This window comes from Myotis nattereri (genome assembly GCF_964212035.1).
Source record: "Myotis nattereri genome assembly, chromosome: X".
Lineage (NCBI taxonomy): Eukaryota > Metazoa > Chordata > Mammalia > Chiroptera > Vespertilionidae > Myotis > Myotis nattereri.
The window spans coordinates 13,328,369-13,349,033 of NC_138078.1; the positions used below are offsets into that span (position 1 = coordinate 13,328,369).

Genomic DNA, 20,665 nt, shown 5'->3' on the forward strand with positions numbered 1-20,665 from the left:
GTGTTTGCCTTCCCCATTGATAAAGTGTTCCTCCTACTCTTCCTGGTACAGAGAGGGCCACACCTTTGCAAATGAAGATTCCTTTATAAATGTAAATATCTCTTACAAAGGGGTAACTTCTAGTTGGTTGTCAGAGCTTTTCTTATGTCTGTTTTTAATAACCAGTTTAAAATAATATGCCAAAAGGCATATTTTGGGGTCTCAAATTCTCCTCTGCTACTGCTCTCAAATACCGGGTTTGACAAAAGTAGGTTTGCAGTTGCAAGTATGTGAAACATAGTTTATTCTTGTATTGCTATTTATTGTTTTACTTATTTTTAAAATATATTTTTATTGATTTCAGAGAGGAAGGGAGAGGGAGAGAAACATTAATGATTAGAATCATTGATCAGCTGCCTCCTGCATGCCCCACACTGGATTTTGAGCCCCCCAACGCAGGCATGTGCCCTGACCGGGAATTGAACCTGGGGCCCTTCAGTCCACAGGCTGACACTATCCACTGAGCCAAACCAACTAGGGCAATTGTTTTATTTTTTCATACAAACAACTGTAAACCTACTTTTGCCCCATCCTGTATTTTGAGTAAAATAAGCCAGACACAAGAGTGCCTATTGTATGATTCTATTTACTTAAAGAAGGGAGGAGGGGATTGACCAGGAAGGAAATTCCTGAGATGTAGATGTTCTTTATTTTTATTAGGCTACACAAATAAAACTTATTAAAACTCAATGAAATGGACAGTTGACTTCTGTATTATTTCACTAAATGTAAATGACACTTCAATAAAAAGAACAAATAAAAGTAATAACTTAAATCTGGATACCTATAACAAGGTCTGGGAGGTGGGGACGATTATTACTTCAGGTAACCCCAAACTAAAAAGCAACAGGAAACCCTAAACTGGAACCGGAGAGCATGAGCAGACAGCAGGGAGGGACAAAGCCTAAGAAATCACTAGAGGGCAGGCAGCCGCCGCCAAACAGATACCGGGACGTCAGCGCGCCAGTGTCCCACGAAAATAAGCCCCCGCCCCCTTTTCCGGCGCGCATGCGTCGGTCCGTGTTTTACCGGAAAAGGCCGGTGGGAAACGGCGCCATCGCGAGAAAGGAGCCGGTGGCCGGCTTGTTCCTGTGCAGATGGTGTGGTTGTAGGCATTGCGCGTCCGGTTCATTGCACGGTCGCAGGGAGGAGGACGCCGGGGCTCGCCTGTCCTCCGCTGCCTCCCTCGCTGCCATGATTCCGGTGTCGCTGGTGGTGGTGGTGGTGGGCGGCTGGACTGCCGTCTACCTGACCGATTTGGTGCTGAAGGTGAGGGCCTCCGATCCACTGCCCGAGCCCGCGGTACCCTGCACTGGGGCGCATGGCCCGAGGCCTTTTCTCTTCTACCTTCCGTTTCCCGGTCTGGAAGCCGTGCGGCGGGTGTCCACGTGCGGCCTTCCGCGTGGTGCCGGGGCCCGTGGAGTACATTTTGGCGGGCCGCGCGCGGGAGGGGTGTGGTGATCTGCGCAGCAGCCGCAGTCGCATTGCGGGGCGATGCCCCGCAGCCTTTGGGTCCAGCCCTGGAGGCGATGGTAGTGGTCCTGGGAGGGCCGGGGCATGCCTTAATCAGCGGCAGTGCCCCAGGGTTAAAAATGAAATGTCCGCATAGGAAAGGTATTGTTACCCCCCATTGTCTTTGAGGCCACGACCCTCTAGCGCAGTGGTTCTCATCCTTCCTAATGCCGCGACCCTTTAATACAGTTCCTCATGTTGTGGTGACCCCCAACCATAGAATTATTTTCGTTGCTACTTCATAACTGTAATGTTGCTACTGTTATGAATCGTAATGTAAACATCTGATATGCAGGATGTATTTAGGCGATCCCCTGTGAAAGGGTCGTTCGACCGCCAAAGGGGTCGCGACCCACAGGTTGAGAACCGCTGCTCTAGAGCCTCTGGTAGAGGAGTGAATCTAAATCAAGTTGTGTTTTACGTCTGAAACTTCAAAGTACACACGGTCATCTGGGGTTCCGGTTAAAATGCACATTCTGATTCATCCGGTCTGGGGCGGGGCCTAAGGTTCTGTGTTTCCAACCAGTTCCCAAGCGCTGCAAATGTTGTTTCCCAGGCTACCAGCCTATACTTCAGATAAATACTTAGCAGCAAGGATTTAGAATTCTGACTTCTCATATTCTAATTTGCATCCTCCACCAACCCTTCTTCACATTGACTATCCCTCCCCCACACATACACATACACACTCTTCCCCCCCCCCCACACACACACTGGGTACATGATCCATTCTCCAGTTATTTGAAAAGGGTAGCAAAAATTATGAACATTTGACCATATGCTTCTAGCAACCTTTTGGAATTGAATATTGGAGGGTGGGGGTAACTCTGTGTGGAATGAAATCATATAAATTTTCAAATGTTTAATAAAAATCTTAATTACGTATAGTAAAACCTTGTCATGAATATCGTCTTAAATAGTTTCGTTTGTGTTTTAGGTTTAATGGTAAAATGAAATATTTGTTCTATTTTGTTGTATTTGAACTTGCAAAATGAGGAGGTTACACAGTAGAGTCCTTAGATCTAGGATTGGGCTCTTCCACTTCCCAGTGATTGTGAGCTTGGGCAGAAAAGTCTCTTGTGCTTCAGTTTCTTCATCTTTAAAGTAGGGGTAATAATAGCAAAGATTTCCTGAGATAGTAGAGAAGATTGCATTAGTACATCCACATAAAAGCCTTGCTACTCAACCTGAGGTTCAAGGACCAGCAGCACCTGTATCATCTGGAAGCTTCTCAGAAACGCAGAATCTCAGTCCTCATATCTGGACTATAGAATCAGACTGTGCATCCTCACAGGATTTCCTAGGTGCTTCCTCTGCACATACTTGGCATAGTGCTTAGCATGTCATAAGCAATACAGACCACTGCTTCTTTAAACAGTGATTTTGTTGTTTAGAAAAAAAGCAAAGCCACATGATTTCTTCATGTTGCATGTGTGACAAAATAAAAGGGATTTTTCAAACCTCTGTAGTCTCTGGTCAAGTGTGTGAGGTGATCAGGATGGAATTTTAATTTCAGTAACAGCCCCTAGCTCAAAAGACCCCTATTCCTTTAGCAAAAAAACCTCTTATTCAGCATCTCTGCCTGGGGAATGCAAAGGCCTCAAAGCTTTTGGGGTCTGTACCTTCAACTCTGTTTCAGGGAGTTGTTCTGCTATTCCACCCTTGGTTCTTTTAGGATTTTCTCTGAGGACATCTAGTCGAGGGGTGTGTCAGTCTCCTTTAAAAGTCTTGGAAAACAGATAGGTTTCAGGAACTTCACCTGAAGATTGAGAGCAGAGAACATTACAGATCCAAAGGCAAATAGATACCTATATTCAGTCTCAGGTCATTTTTTATGACTGTGATGGGGTGAAGTATTCTTCTAGAAACATAAGTTTCTCAAATGGATGGGCATTGATATGACAAAATACTAACTGTACTTTCTGTAACTGAGGTAATAGGGGTACGTGTATATAAAATGACTTATATTATTCAAAATCTGTACTTAAGGACTTCAAACTTTCCTAAAAATAAAACTCTTATTAGGCTGTATTTAAGCAGCTATCCTGCCAAACCTGAATGTAAGAGAAATTACTGAGCTTAAGTTGTTTTTTTTTATTACTTTTACATGATCAAAGTAGGCCTAATTTCTTAGGGTTGCTCGGAAAAGAATAGAAAGCTGACTCCAACTGACCTGTTTCCTCTGTTTGACTGGTTGGGGTCTATTTAAATTATAAATAGGACAGTGATGGCTAACCTTTTGAGCTTGGCGTGTCAGCATTTTGAAAAACCCTAACTTAACTCTGGTGCCATGTCACATATAGAAATTTTTTGATATTTGCAACCATAGTAAAACAAAGACTTATATTTTTGATATTTATTTTATATATTTAAATGCCATTTAACAAAGAAAAGTCAACCAAAAAAATGAGTTCGCGTGTCACCTCTGACACACGTGTCATAGGTTTGCCATCACTGGTTTAGGTCCTCTGCCCATTTATTTTTATTTTTATTTTTTTTAAAATATATTTTATTGATTTTTTACAGAGAGGAAGGGAGAGAGATAGAGAGCTAGAAACATCAATGAGAGAGAAACATCGATCAACTGCCTCCTGCACATCTCCTACTGGGGATCTGCCTGCAACCCAGGTACATGCCCCTGACCGGAATCGAACCCGGGACCCTTCAGTCCGCAGGCCGACGCTCTATCCACTGAGCCAAACCGGTTTCGGCTATTTTTATTTTTTAATGTTTTTATTCATTTTAGAGAGAGAGGAAGAGAGAGAGATCGAAACATGGATGAGAGAGAGACATCGTTTGGCTGCCTCCTGCACACCCCACCAAGGATTGAGCCCGCTGCAATCCAGGCATGTGCCCTGATGGGAATCAAACTGAGGATCTCTTGGTTCATGGGTCTATGCTCAACCACTGCTGGGCTCATTTTTTAAAAATATATTTTTATTGATTTCATAGAGGAAGAGTGAGAAACATCAATGATGAGAGAGAATCATTGATCAGCTGCCTCCTGCATGCCCCCTACTGGGGATCGAGTCCGCAACCCAGGCATATGCCCTTGACTGGAATCATACCTGTGACCCTTCAGTCTACAGGCCGATGCTTTATCCACTGAGCCAAGCCGGCTAGGGCTGGGCTCATTTTTTTTTATTGTGTTGTTTGTTTGTTTGTTTGGTGTTAAGTTGTATGAGTTCTGTGTATATTTTGGATATTAACCCCTTGTCGGAGCTGCTGTTTGCAAATACTATCTCCCATTCAGTTGGTTTCCTTTTTGTTTCTTTTGCTGTGCAGAATCTTTTTAGTTTTATATAATCCCATTCATTTATTTTTGCCTTTACTTCCCTTGCCTTTGGTGATCAAACTCATAAAATCTTTTCCAAGACCAAGGTCCATGAGTTTAGAACCTGTGTTTTCTTCTGTGTAATTTATTGTTTCAGATCTTATATTTAGGCCTTTGATCCATTTTGAATTATTTTTGTACATGGGGACAAGCTGTAGTCTAGTTTCTTTCTTTTGCATGTGGCTTTTGAATTTTCCCGGCACCATTTATTGAAGAGACTTTCTTTTCATTGTGTATTTTTGGCTCCTATGTAAACAATTATTTGCCCATATATATGTGGTTTTATTTATGGGCTCTTAATTCTGTTCCATTGGTCTGTGTTACTGTTTTCCTGCCAGTATCATGCTGTTTTGATTATCTATGCTGCGAAGTATAATTTGAAGTCAGGTAGTGTGATACCTCCAGGTTCGTTCTTTGTGTGTGTGTGTGTGTGTGTGTGTGTGTGTGTGTGTGTGTGTGTGTGTTTTGGTTTGGTTTTTTGCTATATTTTTATTTATTTCAGATAGGAAGGGAGAGATAAAAACATCAATAATGAGAGGGACTCATTGATTGGCTGCCTGCTGCATGCCCCCTACTGGGGATAAAGCCCCCACAACCCGTGCATGTGCCCTTGGCCATAATCAAATCCTTCAGTCCACAGGCCAACCCTCTATCTACTGAGCCAAACCAGCTAGGACAGCCGTGGGCAAACTACGGCCCGCGGGCCGGATCCGGCCCGTTTGAAATGAATAAAACTATTCAAAAAAAAGACCGTACCCTTTTATGTAATGATGTTTACTTTGAATTTATATTAGTTCACACAAACACTCCATCCATGCTTTTGTTCCGGCCCTCCGGTCCAGTTTAAGAACCCATTGTGGCCCTCAAGTAAAAAAGTTTGCCCACCCCTGAGCTAGGGCCAGGTTCGTTCTTTTATCTCAGGACTGCTTTCACTATTCCAGGTCTTTTGTAGTTCCATACAAATCTGATTATTTTTTGTTTTATTTCTTTAAAAAATGACATTGGAATTTTGATGGGGACTACATTCAATCTATATATTGCTTTGGGTAATATGTTCATTTTAACTGTTGATTCTCTCAATCCATGAACATGAAGTATCATTTCATTTTATCGTGTCTTTTTCAATCTCCTTTAATAATGCATTGTGATTTTAAATCTATAGTTCCTTCACATCCTTTGTTAAATTTATTCCTAGGTATTTTATTCATTCTGTTGCAATTGCAAAAGGACTCTTTTCTCGTTTCTTTTTCTGAAATTTCGTTGTTAGTATATAGGAATGCAGTGGATTTTTGTACATTGATTTTGTATCCTATAACGTTACTATATTTGCTTATTGTTTGTAATAGTTTTTTTAAATACTTTTATTGATTTCAGAGAGGAAGGGAAAGGGAGAGAGAGATAGAATCAGCAATGATGAGAGAGAATCATTGATTGGCTGCCTCCTGCACACCCCACACTGGGAATGGAGCCTGCAACTTGGGCATGTGCCCTGACTAGGAATCGAACCTTGACTTCTTGGTTCATAGGTCGACGCTCAACCACTGTGCCATGCTGTCTGGGCTGTAATAGTTTGTTTTTATTTGTTTTGAAGTTGCTCTTTTTAAAAAATATACATTTTTATTGATTTCAGAGAGGAATGGAGAGGGAGAGAGAGATAAAAACATCAATGATGAGAATCATTGATCGGCTTGCCTCCTGGACGCCCCCTACTGGGGATTAAGCCTACAACCCAGGCATGTGCCCTTGCCCGGAATTGAACCTGGGACCCTTCAGTCTGCAGGTAGGGCTGTAATAGTTTTTTTGATGGAGTCTTTAGGGTTTTCTACATATGAAATCATGTCATCTGCAAAACGTAACACTTTTAAGTCTTCATTCCCAACTTGGATGCTTTTTATTTCTCTTTCCTGATTGCTCTGGCTAGACTTCCAGCACTATGTTGAATAAGAGTAGTGAGAGTGGATATCCTTGTCTTGTTCCTGATTTTAGAGGAAAAGCTTTCAGTTTTTCACCATTGAGTATATTAGCAGAGGGTTTGTTATATGTGGTCTTTATTATGTTGAGGTACTTTCTTTGCATACTGATGTTATTGAGTGTTTTAGTCATAAATCCATGCTGTATCTTATCAAATGCTTTTCCTGCATCTATTGATAAGATCATGTGATTTTTATCCTTTGCTTTGTTAGTGTGATGTATTACATTGATTGATTTGCATATGTTGAACCATCCTGTGCCCTGGAATGAGCCCTACTTGATCATGATGTTTTGTTATTTTTATGTATTGTTGTATTCAATTTGCTAGTATTTTGTTTAGGATTTTTTGCATCTGTATTCGTCAGAGATGTTGGTTTGTAGTTTTCCATTTTTGTGTTATCCTTGCCCAGTTTTGATATCGGGGTTATGTTGGCCTCATAAAATGTGTTAGGAAGTATCATCTCTTCTTCAATTTTTTGGAAGAGTTTGAGAAGGATAGGTATCAAATCTTTGAATGTTTGGTAGAATTCAAAACAAAGCCACCTGGTCCTGAACTATTATTTTTGGGAGTTTTTTTATAATTGTTTCCATTTCCTCACTGTTGACTGGTCTGTTTAAGTTTCCTAATTCTTCATGATTCAGTCTAGGAAAGTTATCTATTTCTAGGAATTTATCCATTTATTTATTCCCAGTGCTGTTCCCTGCAGCCATATGCTGCTGGCAGTGTAGCCTCGGTGCATGGCAGTGGGGTGATGTGGGGGAACCCGGCCACCTCTTTTGTTGCTTTGCCCTCCTGTCAGTGCCAACCAGTGGACCTTTGCATTGTTCCCACGCCCCCTGACACCCCCCCTCCCCCCACGCCTTCACCGGATCCTGGGATTAGTCTCAGCTTGCCTGTCAGGGAAAAAATGATTTTGTAGTACCAGCTCTTCGGTATGTATATAATTTGCTCTGCAACCTAACACCAATAGTAAAGGGAGGCGAGCTCTGGGAGGTTAAGGGAAGGGCTCTGTGGCTTTGTTTCTCTGTCTGGAATGCCAATTGCCAGACAACGGAGGGCACAGCTCTGTGCTTTGTCCCTGCCCAGGTCACTGGGCTCAGCTGCAGCTTGTACTGTCCACACCTGCAGGAATGCTCATTAAATCTCTTTGCTTTTCGCAGCGGAAGGGAGTGCCGGCCACAACCTGATTCCTTCCCTCTCCAGGCTGAGCCCCTTTGTGAGATCCCAGCTGCAGGGCTGCATCTGTGGCTAGTCTCAGCTTTTTCCCTTCCGGCCTTCCCAGTTTGCTCCCACTTGCCCACCTTTAGATGTTTCAGTGTGCGGTTTCTCAGACACATTTGTGCGTTGAGCAGGGAGTCCTTTGTTGAAACTTCAGGGATCTCTCATGCCACCATTCCTCTGATGTCACCCAGTACATTTTTTTTTTTATATTGATTTGAGTTGAAAATGTATTTAAATTAATTACAACTTTCTAAATGTTGGCTACAAGGAAATTTGAAATTACACAAACTTAATTTTGGCTGGCATTTGTGGCTCATATTTCTATTTGGATAATGCTGTTCTAAGCAAAGGTCAGCAAACTTTTTCTGTAAAGGGTCAGATACTATTTTAGGCTTTGTGGGCTACACAGGGTGTTACATATTCTTATTTTTGTTGTTGTTGTTGTCTTTGGACAATCTCTTAAAGATAAAAACCATCCTTAGTTCATAGGCAGTGCACAAACAGGCTGCAGGCCAGATTTGGCCCATGGCCTCTAGTTTACCAGACCCTAACTTCAGCAAACCAGCTAATGTGAGGCCTTCACTTTAACTGAGGAATGAACATAAAGCTTTAAAATTACTAGCATTTGGGCAGTCAGAATCTAGCTTTCCTATATAGAAAATAGTAATTTTTTATTTTCTTAAACATTATAAATTGTTCTTCAAAATTGAATGATGTGGAACTTTTTCTCTTTTAGTCATCTGTGTATTTTAAGCATTCTTATGAAGACTGGCTGGAGAACAATGGCTTGAGCATCTCCCCTTTTCACATAAGATGGCAAACTGCTGTTTTCAATCGTGCCTTTTATAGTTGGGGACGGCGGAAAGCAAGGATGCTTTACCAATGGTATTCTTCATTTTCTTTTTTTAGTTTAAATTAGTCATTGTGATCATGAGAAATGCTTGTTAATGGAACTGTTTCCATCATGTTCCAAACTCCTGAGTTTTAAAATGTTGACAGTGTAGAAATTTTCTGGTTTTATATAAACTTATGGGATTACATCATTGTGCTTTTGCATACATTATAAATCAAGATTCTATATTTTTCTTTTTTTTAATCCTCACCCACAGATATGGTTTTATTGATTTTAGAGAGAGAGGAAGGGAGAGATTTAGAGTGAAAGAAAGAAAAACATCAATGTGAGAGAAAAATATCGATCGATTGTCTCCTGTATATGCCCCAACCGGGGATTAAACCTACAACCTATGTATGTGCCCCAACTGGGAATCAAACCCACAGCCTTTTGGTGCATGGGACACCACTCCATGGAAGTGGGCTACCCAACCAGGGCAAGGTTCTATATCTTCATCTGGATGGTAGATACATGGATGCACATACGTAAAAATTCAGTGAGCTGTACAATTTAGACTTGTTCACTTTATTCTGTACATTGTACACTAATATAAAAGCCAAAAACCTATGGAGCCTTTTTCATTAGGAAAATAATCCTGAAGAATTCTCTCCCCCATCATCACACATAGGAACGTGGGTCCTATTCCTGTCTTTTGTTTTCCCTTATACTTTTTGTGTGATATTTCTCCAGGAGAAGGATTTTACAACTATTCAACAATCAGTAAGGCATATGGACAAACCACGTGCAAAAATGGCTAGCCAGATTGCAGTGTTGGGGGTGCTGGAGCCTCCCTTGCAATACCAAGCATACTCCTTTCGTTTAAAAAAACATTTAAAAATCATGGAATTTATAGCGTTTTTGGTTAAAGGGTTTACAATAATCTCTGGGATACCCTAGAGACAGACAGGTTTTGTAATTGAGAGAATTTCTAATATGGGAGTTAGGGGACCTTTGTCTAAATTGCTCTTTGTTAAAAATTTAGCTCCAAATGGAGTAATGCTAAATGTAAATAGATCATCATAAAGCAGTAAATGCACCAGCAAATCAAAGCAAAGAAAATAAAAAGCAGGAAATAAAAAAGAGCAGAAATCAGTGAAATAAAAAGTGTATAGAAGATAAAATCAGTAAAACCAAAAGTTGGTTCTTTGAAAAGATTAATAAAATTGATAAACCCCCTACCATGACTGATCAAGAAAAAAAGATCACACATGTAACTAAATCAGAATTGAAAATTGGAACATTAGTACAGATCCTATAGACATTTTAAAAAAATGAAACTATTTTGAACAATTCTATGCCTATAAATTTAACCATTTAGATGAAATGGACAAGTTCCTTGAAAAACACAACTTATCAAAAAGTTAGAAAATGTAATAGATATAAGGGTAACTTCTAATTATTAAAACAATAGAAAAAAACTATCATTAAATTTTACCATGTTAGTATTTAAACTCATCACAAAATATAGCTAAAATAAGATGCAAATAATAGAATCAGTAAATAAAAGAAAAGAAAAAGAGAATGGATGTCTGTATAAAGCCCAAAGAACTTTCATAACTATATGAGAACAAGAGCAAAACAATGCTATGTAAATGAGCAAAAGAAAGGAAAAAAAACTTTTTATTGGGCCCTAGCTGGTTTGGCTCAGTGGATAAAGCGTCAACCTGCGAACTAAAGGACAGTTCTGGTCAAGGGCACATGCCCAGGTTGCACGCTCGATACCCAGTGGGGAGTGTGCCAGGAGGCAGCTACTCAATGATTCTCTCTCATCATGGATGTACCTATCTCTCTTTCCCTCTTCCTTCCTCTCTGAAATTAATTATATATATATATATATATATATATATATATATATATATATATATATAACTTTTTATTGGAAAGAATATTCAGCCGCTTCAGTTATGAGAGAAATGTAAGTTATTAGAACAGCTTAAATAGACTAGAGCCTGTGCTTCAATTACAGATTTGGAGTTCAGATAAGAAAAAAGAGATAGGGGTATTGAAATTTTTTTACACATTTTGAAGCTATGAAATGTGCCTGGTCAATACATTTTTTAGCCCATGAATTATGAAGAATTGTACACTTATGCAATTTTTTCCTCTTAACAGGTTCAATTTTGGAATGGTGTTTGGCGTAATTGCCATGTTTAGCTCTTTTTTTCTCCTGGGGAAAACGTTGATGCAGACTTTAGCACAAATGATGGCTGACTCCTCCACTTCTTATCCTTCCTCCTCTTCTTCCTCTTCCTCCTCCTCCTCTTCTTCCTCTTCGTCCTCTTCTTCCTCTTCGTCCTCTTCCTCCTCCTCCTCACTTCACAACGAACAAGTGCTACAAGTTGTGGTAAGTGCCTTCTTTTTGCTTTAAGTAACTTTTGAAACATAGATATAAGGTATTTCTTTTGGATAGCATAACTCCTATCTGTAATATAAATATGAAAATAAAAGTCGCATGATTTCTCAAATTATCTCCCTAAACAAAAATATTAGTAAGATTATAGCAAAGAATTGCTGCAATATGTAGTAGCAGCAGTGATAGTGTTAACAGAACAAATGGGCCATCATTAAGACTGTCAACATTACACGTTGATTTAATACGTGTTGTCTTGAGATGTTAAATGATTGTTACTATAAAAGAATAAGCATGGTGATTTAAGATCTCTATAATAATTCTCATTTTAAAGCACTTGTGTAAACCTATATACCTTATTAATTCCTGTCTCTAGAGTTTGGAAAGGTGATTTTCCATTGGCTAACTTTTATTTCGAAATTTTTAATTATAGTTTTCATTTCCATGAATCGTGAATGTTATGTTTTTAATCATATTCTTATTAATGGAACTAGAGGCCCGGTGCACAAAATTTGTGCACAGGGGGTGGGGGTCCCCTCAGCCCAGCCTGCACTTTCTCTAATCCAGGACCCCTCGGGGAATAGCACTCGGACATCCCTCTCACAATCCGGGACCACTGGCTCCTAACTGCTCACCTGCCTGCCTACCTGATCGCCCCTAACTGCCCCCACTGCTGGCCTGGTCACCCCCAACTGCCCCCACTGCCAGCCTGGTCGCCCCCAACTGCCTTCCCACCCCCGCCAGCCTGGTCACCTCTAACTGCCTCCCCCGCTGACCTGGTTGCCTCTTACTGCCCCCACTCCTGCCAGACTGGTTGCCCCCAACTTCCCCCCGCCCCCACCAGCCTGGTCACTCCCAACTGCCCCCCCTGCCAGCCTGGTCACCCCACGCAGCCTGCTGCTCAGTCATTTGGTCAGCCCTCACTAACCCCCCCTTGCCAACCTGGTCACCCCACGCAGCCTGCTGCTCAGTTGTTTAGTTGCCCCTCACTAAACTCCCTGCTGGCCTGGTCACCCCATGCAGCCTGCTACTCAGTCGTTTGGTCATCTGTTCGGTTGCGACGGTCACTTAGGCTTTGATAGATAGATAGATAGACTGATTGACTGTTTTTTTTTTTTTTAAATATATTTTATTGATTTTTTACAGAGAGGAAGGGAGAGGGATAGAGAGTTAGAAACATCAATGAGAGAGAAACATCAATCAGCTGCCTCCTGCACATCTCCCACTGGGGATGTGCCCGCAACCCAGGTACATGCCCTTGACCGGAATCGAACCTGGGACCTTTCAGTCCACAGGCCGACGCTCTATCCACTGAGCCAAACCGGTTTCGGCGACTGATTGACTGTTTAAGAGTTGTTAAGATTTTTTTAAAACTCATCTGTGGCTTCTATAAGCTGAGTCACTATGGGAAAATTTAGAACTCATTTATAGTGAATGATAAAGAATCTCTCCTACGCCCTAGCCAGTTTGGCTCAGTGGACAGTGCATTGACCTGTGGACTAGAGGATCTCGGGTTCAATTCCTGTCAAGGGCACATGCCTGGTTGCAGGCTTGATCCCCAGTGGGGGGCGTGCAGGAGGCAGTCGATCAGTGATTCTCTGTCATCATTGATGTTTCTTTCTGTCTCTCTCTTCCTCTCCCTCTCCCTCTCTGAAATCAATACAAATATTTTTTTTAAAAAGAATCTCTCCTATGGTAATAGCTCTTTCTTAGAGGTTAAAAGAGGTTAGTTTTCCAGATGAGGCCTTGAATGAGATGACTTGTTTCTTCAGCAAACATTTAATGCATGTATTCTGCCTGTTGAGCCTATGTTGAGTCCTGCTTATACAGGGAACAAAATCCAATCCTAGCAGTCATGTAGGTTTTAGTTTAGAGGGAGAGCTGCTATGATTGTGCTACAGTTGGACAGAGCATAAGGTGCTATGGGGACAGAAGGCGTGCTGAAATGGGCCTGCCACTGGGGAGAGAGTAGAGAAGGGTGAAGAGAATCCACATAGCCTGGGAAAGGAAGATGGCAATTGAGCATCCCAGTAACAGAGGAAACTGTATAACATGGAAAGGTGAAGGAAATAATAGTAATAATAAAACCTAGTTAATATACAGTGCTTCCAGTGTGAGGTTTTTGTGCCCATTTTATTTTATTCTTGTAACAATCTGGAGATAAGTTTCACAGATGAGAAAACCAATGCACAGAGATGTTAAGTAACTTGCCTATGGTCACAGCTAGGAAATGGAGAGGGGGTCCGTCACTCATCCACCACTGACCTCAGAGCCATCATGCTCTACTCACTTAAGAAAGACTAATAATTCTTCAAGTAGCTATAAAGTAACTTTGACCTATGTCTAGGAAGTATATGGCGGAAGGTGTATGGTACAGGAGATAAGATGGGAGAAATAGGTAGGATCTGGGTTAGGAAGGGCCATTCTAAGAAGTTTTGATTTTACCTATAGATAAAATGAACCAAAGTAGGTAAGATGGGGAAACCATTTAAGAGGACAGTTGGAATAATTCGTGTTAGAAGTGATAAAGATCTAAACTAAATTAGTGTTAAGTAGAATGAAGGGGGTAGATTCAAGGTATCTTCTGGAGTGGAGTTCTCAGGCCTTGGCCATTAATTGAATGTGAGGCTGAAGAAGGAAGAGTTTAGGGTAACTCTCAGGCTATTCAGTTAGTTACTGTTTGCCAAGTAGAGAAAGAAGCAGATTTGGAGAAAATATGACCATTGTCCTTTCTGCCTGCTCGGAGTAGAATGGCAAAATGTTGTGAAAAGAAGAAATAATTTCTTCCTTTTGCTTTTCATTTTATTCATAGAGCTCAGACATGCTTTGGAACAAGCAAGAAGTCAACTGCCCTCTATAGTCCGCCGTGCATATTTATGTATACGTTTAAGAATGTTATTATCTTGCCGAAACCGGTTTGGCTCAGTGGATAGAGCGTCGGCCTGCGGACTGAAGGGTCCCAGGTTCGATTCCGGTCAAGGGCATGTACCTGGGTTGCGGGCACATCCCCAGTAGGAGATGTGCAGGAGGCAGCTGATCGATGTTTCTCTCTCATCGATGTTTCTAACTCTCTATCTCTCTCCCTTCCTCTCTGTAAAAAATCAATAAAATATATTTAAATAAATAAATAAATATATATATAAATAAATAAAACTTTAGACATTTAAAAAAAAAAGAATGTTATTATCTCCTGACTTTGATATGAGCTCTGGTAGCTTAGAGAACATACTTTCCGTTTACCTTATAATTCCGTACAGTCTGGTTCAGTATTAATTCCCCCAAACCGGGCACTCTGTTGTTGAGAGATCAGTATTCTGGTACATCTAATACCCTGTTTGATCACGGCCAAGACAGATGGGCAGTTGCGTACTCTTGCTTAGCAAATAAGACCTACCATCTGTTGGTATAATCTCATGCTCAGATCCTTACCTTATCTCATCGTTACATCTATAAAATAATAAAGAGAAAGAACTAATGTCCTATTGCAGCGATTTTCAACCTTTTTCATCTCATGGCACACATCAATGATTACTAAAATTCTGCGGCACACCGAAAAATATATATTTTTGTCAATTTGGCAAAAAATGTAAGTATAATTTTGATCGATTTACCAAAATAATAATAATAATTACCTACCCTTTTGCTCCAAAGTAACTTTTTAAAAAATCAGGTGCCTGTACTTGTATATAAGTATGTCTGATGCCAAAAATTAACCAGTCAGACTCAACATTGTTATGTGACATGACCAATAAGATGTAACTCGATTATATGACCTATATAAATAAAGGGTGTCCCAAAATTCACTCAAGAAGTAATTTTGATAGAAAACACAGGTTTATAATTAAAAATTGTAAATTTTTTATTGATTCATAAAGTATACAGTATAGGGTTATATATGGAATAGCATATCGGGTAAATGGCCTCCACGACTTTGCTGGCACATACGCACTCTTTTGTTGAAATTTTCCATGACCGAAATGCTGCTGCTCAGGCAATAATAGTTAATGGTGCTTGCTATCGCGACATGATAATCCAGTTTTTTGTGCCGTGGAGGCCATTTAGACACTTGGAATTACTAATGAATTTAGAAAGCTGTCCACGCAGCATGGTTTGAATCTCCTCCTCAGTTACTAAAGGGGACTTAAAAGTGAAATTCCTGCCCTAACTGGTTTTATTCAGTGGATAGAGCATCGGCCTACGGACTGAAAGGTCCCAGGGTCGATTCCGGTCAAGGGCATGTACCTTGGTTGCAGGCACATCCCCAGTAGGAGGTGTGCAGGAGGCAGCTGATTGATGTTTCTCTCTCATCGATGTTTATAACTTTCTATCCCTCTTCCTTCCTCTCTGTAAAAAATCAATAAAATATATTTTTTTAAAAAAATTAAAAAAGTGAAATTCCTCTGTTGTACACAAAAATTAAAATCGAATGAATTAAAATTAAAACATGAAATCATAAAAGATCTTGAAAAGAAAAAAACAGGTTTCTGTTTATATGAACACAGAATAAGGAAGACAAGCATAAAACTAATGGCAGAAAACAGGATTATTGATAGATTTGATTACATAACTTTTATATATCAAAAAAACTAAATAAAAGGCAAAGAAACTTGTAAATATATTTGTGATGTATTACAGAGGACTGGTAATTAATATTCAAAGTTATCTTACAGATCAATAAGAAAAATATGAATACTCTAAGAGAAAAAAATAGGCAAGTCATGAATAGGCTACCCTCAAAAGACATATCAGGTGTCAGAAGTAGGGGGAAAGTGCAGCTTTAATAATGATCAAAGAAATACACATCAAACAATGGGATGCTTTTTTTTTTTAATCCTCACCCGAGGATATTTTTCCATTGAATTTTTTAGGGAGAGTGGAAGAGAGAGAAAGACAGAGAGAAACATCGATGTGAGAGAAACACATTGTTTTGTTGCCTCCTGCACGCACCCCGACCAGGGCCCAGGCTGGGGAGGAGCCTGCAACCGAGGTATGTGCCCTTGATCGGAATCGAACCTGGGACCCTTTGGTCTGCAGGCCAACACTCTATTTACTGAGCCAAACCAGCTAGGGTGGGATGCTTTTTATTTCTCTCAAATTGTCGATTTGAATAAAATGAGCTTGCCCAAGTTATGGAAGTGTCCGCTGTTAGCAGTTTGATATGTATGAAAGTCCTTTAGATTTTGTGTTATAATAGCATTTGTTACCCTCTCTGTGAGGCATACTTTTAAACATTGGACAAGGATTATCTCATATAATCCTTAAAATTACTCTCATATAAATGTGGTTGTTTCCATTTTAATGATGAGGGAATTGAAGTGTTGGGGAAATAATCAAATTTCCTCCAGGTCACTTAGCTATTTAGTGATGGAGGCAGACTGTCTAACCAAAATAATATTTCTCTGGAACCTGAACCAACCATGCTTGTCTAATATTTTATCCCAAAAAATATTTGGATATATGTATCCAAGTATGTTTATTATAGTATTTATAAGAGCAAAAACTTAGTCCTAGCTGGTTTTGCATCAGCCTGAAGACTGAATAGTCCTGGGTTTGATTCTGGTCAAGGGCACGTATCTTGGTTGCAGGTTCTCTGGCCCTCACCCCCGTGTAGACACAAGATGGCCGCCACAAGATGGCCAGCATGGGAGGGCATTTGGGAGGGACCAGGCCTGAAAGGGAGGGCAGTTGGGGGGACCAGGCTGGCAGGGGTGGGCAATCAGGCCTGCAGGGGAGGGCATTTTGGGAGGGATCAGGCCAGCAGTGGAGGGCATTTGTGGGGGACCAGATCAGCAGGGGAGGGCAGTTGGGGGCAATCAGGCCAGCAGGGGAGGGCAGTTGGGGGGGACCAGGCCGGCAGGCAGGTGAGCGGTTAGAAGCCAGCGGTCCCAGATTGCAAGAAGGATGTCCGACTGCCGGTTTAGGCCCGAGGTGTCCCTGATTGGAGAGGATGCAGGCTGGGCTGAGGGACACTAGTCTATAATAATAAAACCATAATATGCAAATAGAATAGCAAACTGACTGTCCGGACAACCACACTATGACACACACTGGTGCCAGGCCAGCCAAGGTGGGTGTGATTCAATTGGTCAGGGAACCCCGCCATCACCCCATAATTACCCCACAGAGGGAGGCTCAGGCCACCAGCCGGCGGGACAATTGCCCCAAAGAGGGAGGCCCAGGTACCCTCTGCGGGGTGATTGATCAGGGGGCTCCGCAATCAATTGCCCCAAAGAGGGAAGCCCAGGTCACTGACCAGCAGGCTGCAGCAGGTGGGTGGGGCCTCTCTCTTCAGGGCGATCAATCATGGAGCCCCAGCCAGGTGAGCGGAGCCTCCCTCTGTGGGGCTATCAATTGCGGAGCCCTGCGATTAATCACCCCAAAGAGGGAGGCCCAGGCTACCCAGCCGGCGGCACTGCAGCTAGGTCGGCGGGGCCTCCCTCTGCAGGGCAATCTATCACGGGGCTCCCGGACTGCAAGAGCTTGCAGGCTGGGCTGAGCCCTCCCTCCCCATCCTCCATCCCCCCCGAGTGCATGAATTTCATGCACTGGGCCTTTAGTATTTATAATAAAAGCACAATTTAAAAAAATATGTGTACATAACAAGATAGAAAGACTGCATTAAAACATTGAGAATGGTTTTTTATTTGTGTTCTGGGAGCAAGATTATAGGCTTCTCTTTATCTTTTCAGTTTTCAAGTTTTCCTGCTTTTAGACATCTACACTAATAAAAGACAATAGTGCTAATTGACTGTACCTTCACTATGCCCATCAGCCAATCAGAAGAGTATGCAAATTAACCCAACAAAAATGGCCGTTAAATTTGCATACTGCAGGCAGGGCAGGATAGCGCGATCCACTGCCCGCCAGCCACCATCCTGGCCTCCCCTGTGCGACCAGGGGCGGCAGGGCAATCCGCCACCCCGCTGCCATCCAGGCCTTTCAGGAAGGCCTGCTCCCGGGTTGCCATGCCGATCCGTGAGCGTAATCTGTGAGCAGGAAAGCGCTGCCCGCAGGCATCCAGCAGAGCCAGCTCCCGGGCCACTGTGGCAATCCCCAAGTAGGAAAGCGCTGCCTGCAGGCAGCACCCAGGAGGGCCTACTCCTGGGTCGCCGTGGCGATCCACGAGCAGGAAAGTGCAGCCTTCAGGCAGCACCCAGCAGGGCTTGCTCTGGGGTTGCCATGGCAATCCGCCAGCAGCGATCCGTGAGCAGGAAAGCGCTTGCCCGCAGGCAGCACCCAGGAGGGCCTGCCCCCGGGTCTCCACAGTGATCTGTGAGCAGGAAAGCGTGGCCTGCAGGCAGCACCCCACCCTCGCCCCAGCTCAAGGGAGAGAACAACACACACTGGAGGCCAGGAGCCTGAGAGATCAACACAGAAGGGCGCCTGCTCCAAGCCTCCACAGTGTGGCTGGGGGCAGGCCCCCAGCAGACAAAGACACACATATACACACACAGGGCGACTGCTCTGAGCCTCCTACACAGCTGGGGGCACACCCCCAGCAGGGACACACACACACACACACACACACACACACACACACACACGGCGACTGCTCTGAGTCTCCAATGTGACTGGGGGCAGGCCCCCAACAGAGACACACAAACTCACACACACACACAAACACGCGGGGTGCCTGCTTGGAGCCTCCAATGTGGCTGGGGGCAGGCCCCCAGCGGACACACACACACACACATGGGACGCCTGCTCTGAGCCTCTGCTGCCAGACTCTGGCCGTCAGTAGGATATCCATTGAGGGCTCCCGGACTGTGAGAGGGGCCGGCTGGGCTGAGGGAACCCCACCTCCCAGTGCACGAATGTTGTGCACCAGGCCTCTAGTATTTTATAATTAACTTAAAACAGTAACTAATAATAGAAAGGAGGAATTTTCTCCAGAAGAATACCTTCAGGGTCCCAACTCCTGGACTGTGAGAAATAGATGCTCAGTATAGTATAGGATTGATGCCTGGTGGGCCCCACTTAGCCTAATTTATAGAATCTCTCCTTAATAATTAACATAACTTGGGAGTGATTATTTATCTTATGAGCAGATTCTTGGGTATCTAAAAAATAATTTAGAGGGGGGTAAAGGAGGGTAAAATGGGAGATATCTGTGATACTATCAACAATAAAAAGTATATTTAAAAAATAAAATGAGCCCTAGCTGGTTTGGCTCAGTGGATAGAGCATCAGCCTGCGGACTGAAGGGTCCCAGGTTCAATTCCAGTCAAGGGCACATGCCTGGGTTGTGGGCTTGTTCCCCAACGTGGTGGGCAGGAGGCAGCCAATCAGTGATTCTCTCTCATCATTGATGTTTCTATCTCTCCCTCGCCCTTCCTCCCTGAAATCAATAAAAATATATATTTTTTAAAAATAAAATGAAAAAAATAATTTGTCACGCAGCCCTTAAATCGCAAACTTCCCTTGTGTATGCAATGATTTATATCTATACAACATCTTAGGAGCACATGTTTGCAAGACAACTTTTTGTTGTTAATACTCACCTGAGGATATTTTTCCATTGAATTTTAGGGAGAGTGGAAGACAGAGGGAAAGACAGACAGAAACATAAACACATTGATTGGTTGCCTCCTGCAGGAGCCCCAACCAGGGCCCAGGCTGTGGAGGAGTCTACATCCAAGGTTCATGCCCTTGACCGGAATCGAACCCAGGACCCTTTGGTTGGCAGGCCAACGCTCTATCCACTGAGCCAAGCCGGTTAGGGCACAAGACAACTCTTGATTCTTCACAGGTCCTTAATATGTATGAATGTTCCAAATGCCGTACCTTCTGCATTAAATTTCAATTTTAATACAATATTTATGTATCACTTTGCTCCTACCCATATACTGGACAAACTGATACAATCAAAGTTATGGAAGGTATAGTGCTCCCACACCAACAAGGCGCTTTATTACACTACCTTTAATTAACAACTCTCATATAACTTGAGAATACTAAAAGGAAATTCATTGATGGGGGTGGGGATATCCTATATTACTCACATAAGTACTTGGAACCCTGCAATAACAATATAGGGGAATAGAGGAAGAACTAGGAATTGTAACAAGAATTCCCAAATCAGGCTTCCAGCTGACTCCTTCAATGTCGCTTCACAGTCCCTGGCCCCTGGCACTTTGCCAGGCTCTCTAATTCTTTCCGGTAGTGAAAACTACAGGAAGCTAAAATTTCAGCTTTTTAACCTGGTGTTTCCTTTTCTCTTTAGATTGGTATTTTGCTTAATTCAAAAGCTGCCTACTTCAAAAAATGACTGGTGTTTTTACTTTTATTATGATAGAAATGAAAAAATGAACCATTGATATTCACATTATTTTTAGTTTATAGAAC

At 42.3% G+C, this 20,665-nt stretch overlaps 1 protein-coding gene across 1 annotated transcript in view; it reads left to right on the forward strand.

Annotated features, from left to right (window-relative positions):
- Positions 1-1,075: 1,075 nt before the first annotated feature.
- The window catches only part of MBTPS2 (membrane bound transcription factor peptidase, site 2), a 58,709-nt gene continuing 39,119 nt past the window's right edge, over positions 1,076-20,665 (forward strand). The window contains exons 1-3 of the mRNA XM_081081964.1: positions 1,076-1,308; positions 8,815-8,963; positions 11,083-11,314. Coding sequence (XP_080938090.1) covers positions 1,234-1,308; positions 8,815-8,963; positions 11,083-11,314 — 456 coding nt within the window. The 5' untranslated portion in view covers positions 1,076-1,233. The remainder of the gene's footprint in view (positions 1,309-8,814; positions 8,964-11,082; positions 11,315-20,665) is intronic.